Source organism: Panulirus ornatus, chromosome 3 (assembly GCF_036320965.1).
Source record: "Panulirus ornatus isolate Po-2019 chromosome 3, ASM3632096v1, whole genome shotgun sequence".
Taxonomy (NCBI): domain Eukaryota; kingdom Metazoa; phylum Arthropoda; class Malacostraca; order Decapoda; family Palinuridae; genus Panulirus; species Panulirus ornatus.
In genome coordinates, this window is record NC_092226.1 from 34,915,674 (window position 1) to 34,928,772 (window position 13,099).

At 40.0% G+C, this 13,099-nt stretch overlaps 1 protein-coding gene across 2 annotated transcripts in view; it reads right to left on the bottom strand.

The window, feature by feature from the left end:
* Positions 1-865: 865 nt before the first annotated feature.
* The window catches only part of LOC139762047 (uncharacterized), a 149,520-nt gene continuing 137,286 nt past the window's right edge, over positions 866-13,099 (bottom strand). For both annotated transcript variants that reach the window (XM_071686818.1, XM_071686823.1), the window contains exons 8-9: positions 1,280-1,394; positions 866-1,154 (exon numbers count right to left, since the gene is read on the bottom strand). In XM_071686818.1, the coding sequence (XP_071542919.1) occupies positions 999-1,154; positions 1,280-1,394 (271 nt within the window). In that variant the 3' untranslated portion in view covers positions 866-998. The remainder of the gene's footprint in view (positions 1,155-1,279; positions 1,395-13,099) is intronic.

A 13,099-nucleotide genomic window follows, 5' to 3' on the forward strand; every position in this document is an offset into this window, starting at 1 on the left:
CTGGAAATGAGATGTTTGAGGACAATGTGTGGTGTGAGGTGGTTTGATCGAGTAAGTAACGTAAGGGTAAGAGAGATGTGTGGAAATAAAAAGAGCGTGGTTGAGAGAGCAGAAGAGGGTGTTTTGAAGTGGTTTGGGCACATGGAGAGGATGAGTGAGGAAAGATTGACCAAGAGGATATATGTGTCGGAGGTGGAGGGAACAAGGAGAAGAGGGAGACCAAATTGGAGGTGGAAAGATGGAGTGAAAAAGATTTTGTGTGATCGGGGCCTGAGCATGCAGGAGGGTGAAAGGAGGGCAAGGAATAGAGTGAATTGGAGCGATGTGGTATACCGGGGTTGACGTGCTGTCAGTGGATTGAAGCAGGGCATGTGAAGCGTCTGGGGTAAACCATGGAAAGCTGTGTAGGTATGTATATTTGCGTGTGTGGACATATGTATATACATGTGTATGGGGGGGGTTGGGCCATTTCTTTCGTCTGTTTCCTTGCGCTACCTCGCAAACGCGGGAGACAGCGACAAAGTATAATAAAAAAAAAAAAAAATATATATATATATATATATATATATATATATATATATATATATATATATATATATCTATATATATATATATATCATCCCTGGGGATAGGGGATTAAGAATACTTCCCACGTATTCCTTGCGTGTCGTAGAAGGCGACTAAAAGGGGAGGGAGCGGGGGGCTGGAAATCCTCCCCTCTCGTTTCTTTTTAATTTTCCAAAAGAAGGAACAGAGGTAATATTCCAAAAAAGGCCCAGTCCTTTGTTCTTAACGCTACCTCGCTTACGCGGGAAATGGCGAATAGTTTAAAAAAAAAAAATATATATATATATAAAGGTGATTAACTTAATTCAATTTTAATTTCAAAACTTTTCACATTCAAGGCAAGTACAGAAAGGTCAGAACCGTTCCTTGAAAATTATTTTAACCATTAGAATTTGTATACAGAAGTTTTACTATGTTACATTTTGTCTGTGTCATAGAATAGGCCTTGCAGCACTCTGGGTGTGGTATATCATTGCAGCAGTAAAATTGATGGTTCCTGCCAGAAAAAAAACTGGAAACCATCGACCATGTGATGCTACCACCAACTCTGCTGTTAGTGGTCCACAGAGTATCCCTGGTATTGTTGCCTGCAACAAGTTATTAGTTTTCAGTTAAAAATCCTTTTACAGTTGAGACATAAAATCATCATGATAAAATGCATCAGCAGTTAAGTAAATGCTATGTTTTCCAACAACAGACTCAAGACACTTACAATTGTATTTGATATGGCAAATGTGATGCCTGCATGATTGGGAGCAACATCTGCATGATTACTCAAGTGACCTGATGAGTTGGCAGCACACAAGCCCATGGCCACAGATATCACTCTGAAATTGTAATATCATGTAATCATGATTTATTTAAATATGTCAGAAATTCCAAGATATTACCTATTTCCTACAAATAGATTAAGAGATAAATGTCATTTCTCAATACATAAGAAAATGGTCAAAGCAGCACCTCACAAAACTCCAAAATCACTGGGCATTAGCTGAATCTCTATTGTATTAAAAGATCAGTTTTGAACTTGTGAAAAGCCATGTCTTCATAGAGGGAAGGCCAGTGAGGAGAAGAAATGAGAGTCCTGCATTCTTTTGAAATACTTTAATAGGTAATATCCCAGAAGTAACCTGTAAGTAATCTCACCATTTGTTATCAAGGACAGGATCACCCAAGGTGAACCACTGCTTAGCACTGTCCTCTATAAAAGGAGTATGGCTTACATCATGACGTTAAGTCTGAATGTGGCAAATGCTGTAATTCTTACCATGTAATGAAATAAGAAAAATTATGAAATCACACTGCTCATAAATATCAGGAGTTAAGCCTAGGGGATGCGGTCAAGAGTATTATACTAAAGTTCAACCTCCCCCATTTGCCAAACTGGTCCCTAGATGACTCAGAATGAATTAAATATGTTTATGAATTATTAAACACAAAAAACATGTAAAATAAAATCTTAAAATAAAAGCCTATCATAGTCTGGGCAATAACTGAGTGGGTTACTACTTGATGGTTTTCATCTCTTTACTTCCTAATATTTCCTCGGGGTAATATTACAGAAAACATGCCACATTTATGTAACATTTCTTTCTAACAACTAACCCTCAGTGGCTTATTGAGATGATTATGACAAAATATAAGGGATATGGTTGGCAAACTGAGCCATTTGCAGGCTGGTTTGTTATTGTGCAACATATTTAAAAAATGATATGCATCTCACTGTTCCTGGGATAAGACTGGAGAACTGAAGCAGCAATATGCCTTATATATGATTACAAATCATTGAACGTGATCTTGGAGTCCACCTGTAACACTGTCATTTGACAAAACAAAGCACTTTCATCTAAAATCATTGCTCTTCAAAGGAGTCTATCCTGCCCCTGCTATTGAGAATAGCATAACCATGGAACTGCAGGTTCTCCTGGAAAAGGGTCCTGGGGTAATCATACATACATAAACTATTGCATGAATGTATGAATAAAGGGGTACAGAGTGAATGTTCAAATTACAGAGGTATAAGATTGTTGAGTGTACCTGCTAAGGTGTATAGGAGAGCCATGACTAAGAGGGTGGTGGCATGCATAAATCATCAGAATGGGGAGGAACAATGTGGCTTTGGAAGTGGTAGAAGATGTGTGGATAAGGTGTTTGTTTGAGGAATTTGTGAGAGAAACATTAAGAGATACTGAAAAATTTGTATGTGGCATATACAGAGCAGGAAAAAGCATACAAGAGGGTTGGAAGAGCTGCTTTGTGGAAGGAATTATGAATATATAGTGAGGGGAAGAAAGCTATTTGAAGCAGCGAGGAGTTTTAATCAAGAGATTAAGGCATGTGAGCAAGAAGTAAGAGAATAGGTGAATAGTTCCCAATGAAGGTGGGTCTGCAGCAAGATGAGTTATGTCATTATGGCTGTTTGATCTGTTTATGGATAAGGCGGTAAGGGAGGTGAATGAGGGTTTTGGAGAGGAGTGTGCTTAGAGTAAATGTGAATACAAGAAAGGTTATTAGGTTTACAAGAGAGAGAGAGAGAGAGAGAGAGAGAGAGAGAGAGAGAGAGAGAGAGAGAGAGAGAGAGAGAGAGAGAGAGAGAGAATCATGGGGAGCCTGGGGGGAGGGGGGGGAGGGTTTGATGGTCCTGGTTAAAAGAGTATTCATGTCAGAAGTAGAGTTAACAAGAAAATGGGGTAACCGAGGAGGAGATACGTGGGAGTACATGGGAAGGACAGATAACAGGAGACCTGTTGGTCCATAGCACGTTTATCTGGAAAAAATTGTCAGAATAAAGTAGTACAAATGGGATAGCAAAGCACAAGGTATCTTTCCATCCATGTCTCCCTCTGTCTTAACTGCCAGCAGGGAAAGGATGAGAAAATAATGCCATTAGGTATATGGGTAATTCTATGGAAAAGCATGGACTGGAGAAGGTTCTTCAACAGTTTGATGACGTCTACCCTGCAGCTACATTTTATAAAAAAAACAAGTTAATAGTAACTGGAACTCTTTACTGATAACAGATGTTAATGAGGTATTTGTCTATCCTCAATTCAAAGGTATTTATAGTCTTTGCATTTACTTTATTGGGACCCCCCCCCAATAAAGTTTTTTTAATGCTCCACCTCTCTATAGGTGAAAAACTTTTTGCTCACATTGCTTTCACTTACTTTCTTTTTTTTATCTTAACATTATTTCTGGTCAATGAGTTTATCTCAAGTGAAGTAATTTTCATATAATATCAATATTATTATTTTGAACACTTCTATCATGTTTTCTCAGAGCCTGCACTTTTTTAGAAAATGATGATTAAATCTTTAAGTTTTATTTCTGAATGAATAAACTAGATTGGCTGCTCTTCTTTTAATTCACTCAAGTTCTTTGCCTATAATCAGATTTAGTGACTAGAACTGAGCAGTGTAACCCAAATTAGGTCTAACCAAGGCATTGTAAAGGGTGATTAACATATCTTTTGCTTGGTAAGACAGTTTATATTTCTAACCATGAAACCTAATATCCTATTAGCTTTATTGCATGCACCTACATGTTTACCATTTCAATGGTCACTCCAAAGAACTTTTCATCTTCAACTTCTTTTAGAGGTGTACCAAGCATTTTGTACTCATGAAGGATGGAGAGGAGTAAGTAATGCTTGTGGGTGTGAGGCATGCAAGGGATAGAGTGACTTAGAATAATGTATTATACAAAATGTATTATACAAAAATTTTAGGGAGAATAAAAAGATGTTCTGGAAGGAGGTACATAGGGTGCGTAAGACAAGGGAGCAAATGGGAACTTCAGTGAAGGGCGTAAATGGGGAGGTGATAACAAGTAGTGGTGATGTGAGAAGGAGATGGAATGAGTATTTTGAAGGTTTGTTGAATGTGTCTGATGACAGAGTGGCAGATATAGGGTGTTTTGGTCGAGGTGGTGTGCAAAGTGAGAGGGTTAGGGAAAATGATTTGGTAAACAGAGAAGAGGTAGTAAAAGCTTTGCGGAAGATGAAAGCCGGCAAGGCAGCAGGTTTGGATGGTATTGCAGTGGAATTTATTAAAAAAGGGGGTGACTGTATTGTTGACTGGTTGGTAAGGTTATTTAATGTATGTATGACTCATGGTGAGGTGCCTGAGGATTGGCGGAATGCGTGCATAGTGCCATTGTACAAAGGCAAAGGGGATAAGAGTGAGTGCTCAAATTACAGAGGTATAAGTTTGTTGAGTATTCCTGGTAAATTATATGGGAGGGTATTGATTGAGAGGGTGAAGGCATGTACAGAGCATCAGATTGGGGAAGAGCAGTGCGGTTTCAGAAGTGGTAGAGGATGTGTGGATCAGGTGTTTGCTTTGAAGAATGTATGTGAGAAATACTTAGAAAAGCAAATGGATTTGTATGTAGCATTTATGGATCTGGAGAAGGCATATGATAGAGTTGATAGAGATGCTCTGTGGAAGGTATTAAGAATATATGGTGTGGGAGGCAAGTTGTTAGAAGCAGTGAAAAGTTTTTATCGAGGATGTAAGGCATGTGTACGTGTAGGAAGAGAGGAAAGTGATTGGTTCTCAGTGAATGTAGGTTTGCGGCAGGGGTGTGTGATGTCTCCATGGTTGTTTAATTTGTTTATGGATGGGGTTGTTAGGGAGGTAAATGCAAGAGTCCTGGAAAGAGGGGCAAGTATGAAGTCTGTTGGGGATGAGAGAGCTTGGGAAGTGAGTCAGTTGTTGTTCGCTGATGATACAGCGCTGGTGGCTGATTCATGTGAGAAACTGCAGAAGCTGGTGACTGAGTTTGGTAAAGTGTGTGGAAGAAGAAAGTTAAGAGTAAATGTGAATAAGAGCAAGGTTATTAGGTACAGTAGGGTTGAGGGTCAAGTCAATTGGGAGGTGAGTTTGAATGGAGAAAAACTGGAGGAAGTGAAGTGTTTTAGATATCTGGGAGTGGATCTGTCAGCGGATGGAACCATGGAAGCGGAAGTGGATCATAGGGTGGGGGAGGGGGCGAAAATTTTGGGAGCCTTGAAAAATGTGTGGAAGTCGAGAACATTATCTCGGAAAGCAAAAATGGGTATGTTTGAAGGAATAGTGGTTCCAACAATGTTGTATGGTTGCGAGGCGTGGGCTATGGATAGAGTTGTGCGCAGGAGGATGGACGTGCTGGAAATGAGATGTTTGAGGAAAATGTGTGGTGTGAGGTGGTTTGATCGAGTAAGTAACGTAAGGGTAAGAGAGATGTGTGGAAATAAAAAGAGCATGGTTGAGAGAGCAGAAGAGGGTGTTTTGAAATGGTTTGGGCACATGGAGAGAATGAGTGAGGAAAGATTGACCAAGAGGATATATGTGTCGGAGGTGGAGGGAACGAGGAGAAGAGGGAGACCAAATTGGAGGTGGAAAGATGGAGTGAAAAAGATTTTGTGTGATCGGGGCCTGAACATGCAGGAGGGTGAAAGGAGGGCAAGGAATAGAGTGAATTGGAGCGATGTGGTATACCGGGGTTGACGTGCTGTCAGTGGATTGAATCAAGGCATGTGAAGCGTCTGGGGTAAACCATGGAAAGCTGTGTAGGTATGTATATTTGCGTGTGTGGACGTGTGTATGTACATGTGTATGGGGGGGGGGTTGGGCCATTTCTTTCGTCTGTTTCCTTGCGCTACCTCGCAAACGCGGGAGACAGCGACAAAGTAAAAAAAAAAAAAAAAAAAAAAAAAAACAAAGAGCAACATGCTATTAGTGGGCTAATGAAGCAGTTAGGGAAAACACAAAAAAGTTTGTGGAGAATGAAAGCTATTTTGTGGATATTTGTGCAGAGAGGGGTTTATTCCTTGCACTTTTTTTCAGCACAAGATGATCCACAGATATAAATGGATGGAAGAGTACAGCTAAAGGCTTTGATTGACTATATGGCAGCAGATGAAAGATTGAGTAAGGCTGTGTTGGATGCTAGAGTTTTGAGTTGATTTTTTTGAGATTCTGACCATTTTGTAGTCCTTGTAAGGATGAGGATCAGGGAGAAATGGAGGTATGGTGTAAGGAAGGATGAAGAGGTAAAAGTGTTGGCAAGTGAGAAGATGAAAGGAAGGTAACTGAAAGGATAGGTGGAAGTGCAATGAATGTAGGAATGCAGTCATGTGTGAATGTTTAGAGAAATACTAATAAAGGAAGTAGAATCAGTAGTTTGACACAAGGAAGTAAGATACAGGAATAAAAAGGGCAATGCATGGTGGACAGAAGAGATTAGAAATGCTGTGGAAGAGAAGAAAAAGGCATATGGTAGATTACTCAATAGGAATGTACCAGTGGAATTTCAGCAAAGGAGGAGGGAAGAATACAAAATATGTAAGCGGAATGTTAAGAATCTGATATAGAAATGCAAAGAAAAGTTTTGAGATAATAAGAAACTATACTGGAAGGATGTGAAAAGGAAGGAGGTGGATGTATGAGTGGAAAGGATGTGAAAAGTAAGAGAGGTGAACTAAAGAATCAAAAAAAGGAAGTGAAAAGATGGAAAGAGAACTTTGAAAAACTGATAAATGTGGGAGAAGGGGAGGCAGCAATTGTTACATGTATGGGTATGGAGGAGGGAAGGAAGTGGATACAAGTGCAGGGGCCTATAGCAAAGAAGGAGGTAAAAAGGGCAATAATAAGGCTGAAGGTAGGAAAGGCACGTGGAGTGGATAGAATTTTATGGCTGAAATGCTGAAGTATGGAGAGAAAGTGTGATATAAGTGGTTGCATCTTATATGGAATTTAGCATGGTAACAGAAGGTTATGCCTGAGGATTGGGTGAAAGTTATTATTATTGTTCCTTTATTTATAGAAAAGAGTGCAAAAGATGTATTTAGCAATTATGGGGGAATAACTCTGTTAAGTATACCAAGAAAAGTGTATGGAAGGATATTAACTGACATGATGATGGAAGTGACTGAATACAGAATAAGTGAAGAGCAAGGGGGTTTTTGGAAGGGGATGTGTAGATCAAATTCTTATGATAAAGATGATTGTGGAAAATTATTTAGCAAAGGGTAAGAAGTTGCATGAAGCTTTTATGGAAAAGTGTATGACACAGTGTATTACACAGTATGTGTAAGAGTGGATGGAGAACTGAGGGAAAGTTCTGGGATACATGTAGGTGTGAGGTAGGGCTGTGTGATGTCACTGTGGCTTTTTAATATATATGTATGCATGGGGTGAAAAGAGAAATGAAATCAAAACTAGGGAAAAGAGGTCCAGAGATAGAGTGTGGCTGTGAGATATCGTGGCTATTGGCAAGCCTGTTGGTGGAGAGTGAAAAGGAGTTCCAGAAGGTTGTAAGTGTTTTATGATGTGTGTAAGCAGGGGAGATTGAAGGTAAATGCACGTAAGAGTAAAGTAATGGTGTCTGAAAGGATATGGAGTGAAAGTATAGATTTTGTAAAATCATATAGAGTGAAAGAAAAAAAAGAAAAAAGTGTACTAAATTGTGCTATGGATATGGGGGGAAAAAGACTGGAAGAAGTGAGGGAATTTCAGTATCTGGGAGCTGTCTTGGGTGAGTGTGGCGATATGGAAGGAGAGATAAGGAATAGAGCAGTACAGGGTAGAAGAGGTGTAATAATAATAATAATAAAATAATAAAGGTATAGGTGTAAATATGGAAGTGAAGAGAGGATTAAGGGGCAGCACAGTCCTCTTAACCATGACCTATGCTGCTGAAACATGGATGTGGAATGAGGCACAGAGGTCAAGAATCCAGGCTGTGGAAATGAGCTATTTGAGAATAGCATGTGGTGTGACTAGATGGAATGAAGAGAAATGAAAGGTTGTATGAGAAATGTGGTATGGCAAGGAATGCAAAGGGAGTGAACTGTGGAGTGGTAGAATAGGTGAAACATAATACTCTGAGGTGGTTTGGGAATATGGAAAGAAAGCAAGACAGGGAGTTTACATAGAGAGTGTATGATAGTAAAATTAAAGGGGTTAGTGCGAGTGGAAGACCAACTGTGACATGGGCAAACAGGGTGGAGGAACATTGGAGGGAAGAAACGGGAAGAATGTGTGGAATGGTGAATGCAAGGGATGCACGTAAGACAGGGATAAGTGGAGACTCTTTTGCCTTGGCCACCCCTTGATGGGAGCTCCCTGAGGGAACAGGCCTCAGAGATATAGAAAGGTAGATATAGCTTTGGGGCTCTGATTTTGGTGCATTATAAATGACCATGAAAATGAACACAAGCAAATGAGGCCATTTTTCATCTGTTCCTGGCACTACCTAACATGGGAAACAGCAAACAAATATGAAAAATTAATGAAAATAAGTGATGTAAATGCAATACAAAAGGCCATAAATTATGAAACCCTCATGTAGGTTAGTCTAATTAATCCACTTGATTGATTTTATCTCATTATTTCATAGTATTGACCATTATGATGTTACAGCTTATCTGTAATATTTTCTGCTACATTTGTGCTAAATTTCTTACTATCAAATAAATCCTCAGTAGTTTATTAAGAGAAAACTGCACCATAATTAATAGGATAAAGCTGTTGAACTAAGTTACCCATATGCAGATTGGTTTATTATGTTTTAGCAGAGACAAATGATGATCTGCATCTCAGACTGTACAGGGGACAAAACTCAAGAGGTCAGGTAACCATTTGCCATATATACCACTACTGATAATTGTATAAAGGAAAAAAGTAAATTAAATATAATTTAAAGGCCATAATGGATGAAAACATCAAGCAGTTTAACCTTGTTAACACAATGATTTCATCTCTTTATTTTTCAACACTTACCAGTAATAACATTATTACCTATCTGAAAAAATTTAATTTTATATTTATGCTACAATTCTTGCCAACAAACAAACCCTCAATGGCTTTCAAAAAGATAACAGCTGAAAAGTTAGTGGAAGGGGCCTGGTAAATTGAGTCAGCCATCTGCACTCTGGTGTGATATGGTTTAGCACAAATGAGATATGCATTTCAGACTGTTGTAGGGATATGGCTAAAGAAATAAGGCAGCCATCTGTTATATATATGATTATAAATTATCATGTACAGAAACCAAATAAAATTCTTTTTCTTTCATACTATTCGCCATTTCCCGCGTTAGCAAGGTAGCGTTAAGAACAGAGGACTGGGCCTCTGAGGGAATATCCTCACCTGGCCTCGTTCTCTGTTCCTTCTTTTGGAAAATTAAAAAAAAACAAGAGGGGAGGATTTCCAGCCCCCCGCTCCCTCCCCTTTTAGTCGCCTTCTACGACACGCAGGGAATACGTGTAATACATGTAAGTATTTAAAAAATTCTTCATAATTTCTAAATGAAAAATATTAGGAAGCGAGCTACAGGTACACCCCCAAATTTCCGGCAACTGATGGTTCGGCACCTCCTTTAGTTCAGACAAAATTACGTGAGGGAACTTGAAATTACCATGGCCACAAGACTACCAGTGTTGTGTGTAGGGCGCGCTTACTTACATTCTTTACACTGCACTTGTTGGTGGTGATACTGCAATTATATGAGGTTCTTAGCTTATTCTGCTTAGATTTAACCCTAGTTATGGCTTCTAAGACATGTGAGAGTGTCATTCGTGGTGTCAAACATAAAAACAAGTCATATCAATCCAGCATAAAGTAAAACTGTTGAAAAAATGGACTGTGGTGTTTTGGTGCTTAATTTGTATGACATCTTCAGTATTGGTTCATCAATTGTTTATGATATAAAGAATCAAAGGGAGAAAATAATGAAATTCTATGCAGACAGTGATTCCAAGAAGCAAAAGAGAGTTGGGGTGAGAAAGTATCATTAATTTTTTTTTTTTTTTTTTTTTTTTTTGCTCTCTCCCGCGTTTGCGAGGTAGCGCAAGGAAACAGACGAAAGAAATGGCCCAACCCACCCCCATACACATGTATATACATACGTCCACACACGCAAATATACATACCTACACAGCTTTCCATGGTTTACCCCAGTCGCTTCACATGCCTTGATTCACTCCACTGACAGCACGTCAACCCCGGTATACCACATCGCTCCAATTCACTCTATTCCTTGCCCTTCTTTCACCCTCCTGCATGTTCAGGCCCCGATCACACAAAATCTTTTTCACTCCATCTTTCCACCTCCAATTTGGTCTCCCTCTTCTCCTCGTTCCCTCCACCTCCGACACATATATTCTCTTGGTCAATCTTTCCTCACTCATTCTCTCCATGTGCCCGAACCATTTCAAAGCACCCTCTTCTGCTCTCTCAACCATGCTCTTTTTATTTCCACACATCTCTCTTACCCTTACGTTACTTACTCGATCAAACCACCTCACACCACACATTGTCCTCAAACATCTCATTTCGAGCACATCCATCCTCCTGCGCACAACCCTATCCATAGCCCACGCCTCGCAACCATACAACATTGTTGGAACCACTATTCCTTCAAACATACCCATTTTAGGAAGAATAAAAAGATGTTTTGGAACGAGGTAAATAAAGTGCGTAAGACAAGGGAACAAATGGGAACTTCAGTGAAGGGGGCTAATGGGGAAGTGATAACAAGTAGTAGTGATGTGAGAAGGAGATGGAGTGAGTATTTTGAAGGTTTGTTGAATGTGTTTGATGATAGAGTGGCAGATATAGGGTGTTTTGGTTGAGGTGGTATGCAAAGTGAGAGGGTTAGGGAAAATTACTTGGTAAAGAGAGAGGAGGTAGTAAAAACTTTGCAGAAGATGAAAGCTGGCAAGGCAGCAGCTTTGGATGTTATGGCAGTGGAATTTATTAAAAAAAGGGGGTGACTGTATGGCTGACTGATTGGTAAGGTTATTCAATGTATGAATGACTCTTGGTGAGGTGCCTGAGGATTGGCGAAATGCTTGCATAGTGCCACTGTACAAAGGTAAAGGGGATAAAAGTGAGTGCTCAAATTACAGAGGTATAAGTTTGTTGAGTATTCCTGGGAAACTATATGGGAGGGTATTGACTGAGAGGGTGAAGGCATGTACAGAGCATCAGATTGGGGAAGAGCAGTGTGGTTTCAGAAGTGGTACAGGATGTGTGGATCAGGTGTTTGCTTTGAAGAATGTATGTGTGAAATACTTAGAAAAGCAAATGGATTTGTATGTAGCATTTATGGATCTGGAGAAGGCATATGATAGAGTTGATAGAGATGCTCTGTGGAAGGTATTAAGAATATATGGTGTGGGAGGCAAGTTGTTAGAAGCAGTGAAAAGTTTTTATCGAGAATGTAAGGCATGTGTACGTGTAGGAAGAGAGGAAAATGATTGGTTCTAAGTGAATGTAGGTTTGCGGTAGGGGTGTGTGATGTCTCCATGGTTGTTTAATTTGTTTAGGGAGGTGAATGCAAGAGTTTTGGAAAGAGGGGCAAGTATGCAGTCTGTTGTGGATGAAAGAGCTTGGGAAGTGAGTCAGTTGTTGTTCGCTGATGATACAGCGCTGGTGGCTGATTCGTGTGAGAAACTGCAGAAACTGGTGAATGAGTTTGGTAAAGTGTGTGAAAGAAGAAAGCTGAGAGTAAATGTGAATAAGAGCAAGGTTATTAGGTACAATACGGTTGAGGGACAAGTCAACTGGGAGGTAAGTTTGAATGGAGAAAAACTGGAGGATGTAAAGTGTTTTAGATATCTGGGAGTGGATTTGGCAGCGGATGGAACCATGGAAGCGGAAGTGAACCATAGGGTGGAGAAGGGGGCGAAAGCTCTGGGAGCATTGAAGAATGTGTGAAAGTCGAGAACATTATCTTGGAAAGCAAAAATGGGTTTGTTTGAAGGAATAGTTGTTCCAACAATGTTATATGGTTGTGAAGCGTGGGCTATGGATAGAGTTGTGCGGAGAAGGGTGGATGTGCTGGAAATGAGATGTTTGAGGACAATATGTGGTGTGAGGTGGTTTGATCGGGTAAGTAATAATAGGGTGAGAGAAATGTGTGGTAATAAAAAGAGTGTGGTTGAGAGAGCAGAAGAGGGTGTTTTGAAATGGTTTGGTCACATGGAGAGAATGAGTGAAGAAAGATTGACCAAGAGGATATATGTGTCAGAGGTGGAGAGGAACGAGGAGAAGTGAGAGACCAAATTGGAGGTGGGAAGATGGAGGGAAAAAGATTTTGAGTGATCGGGGCCTGAACATGCAGGAGGGTGAAAGACATGCAAGGAAAAGAGTGGTCTGGAACGATGTGGTATACCGGGGTCGACGTGCTGTCAATGGATTGAACCAGGGCATGTGAAGCGTCTTGGGTAAACCATGGAAAGTTCTGTGGGGCCTGGATGTGGAAAGGGAGCTGTGGTTTCAGTGCATAAAACACAGAAACCACTTCTGGTACACATCAAAGAAGATCTACTCTTACTGCACCAATCCAGTCGCCACTCCTGAAGTACATCTTACCCATTCAAATGAGATCCCTTCCCCAAAAGAACACACAACCATACTCATGAGACACTACCACACTCAAAACTCAGCCTTAAACCAACCTAAATAAAATCCATCAAGAAGCAACTGCTCACCCACCCTTCTCTCCTTATGATACTATCACTGCCATTAAAATCTTAAGAACT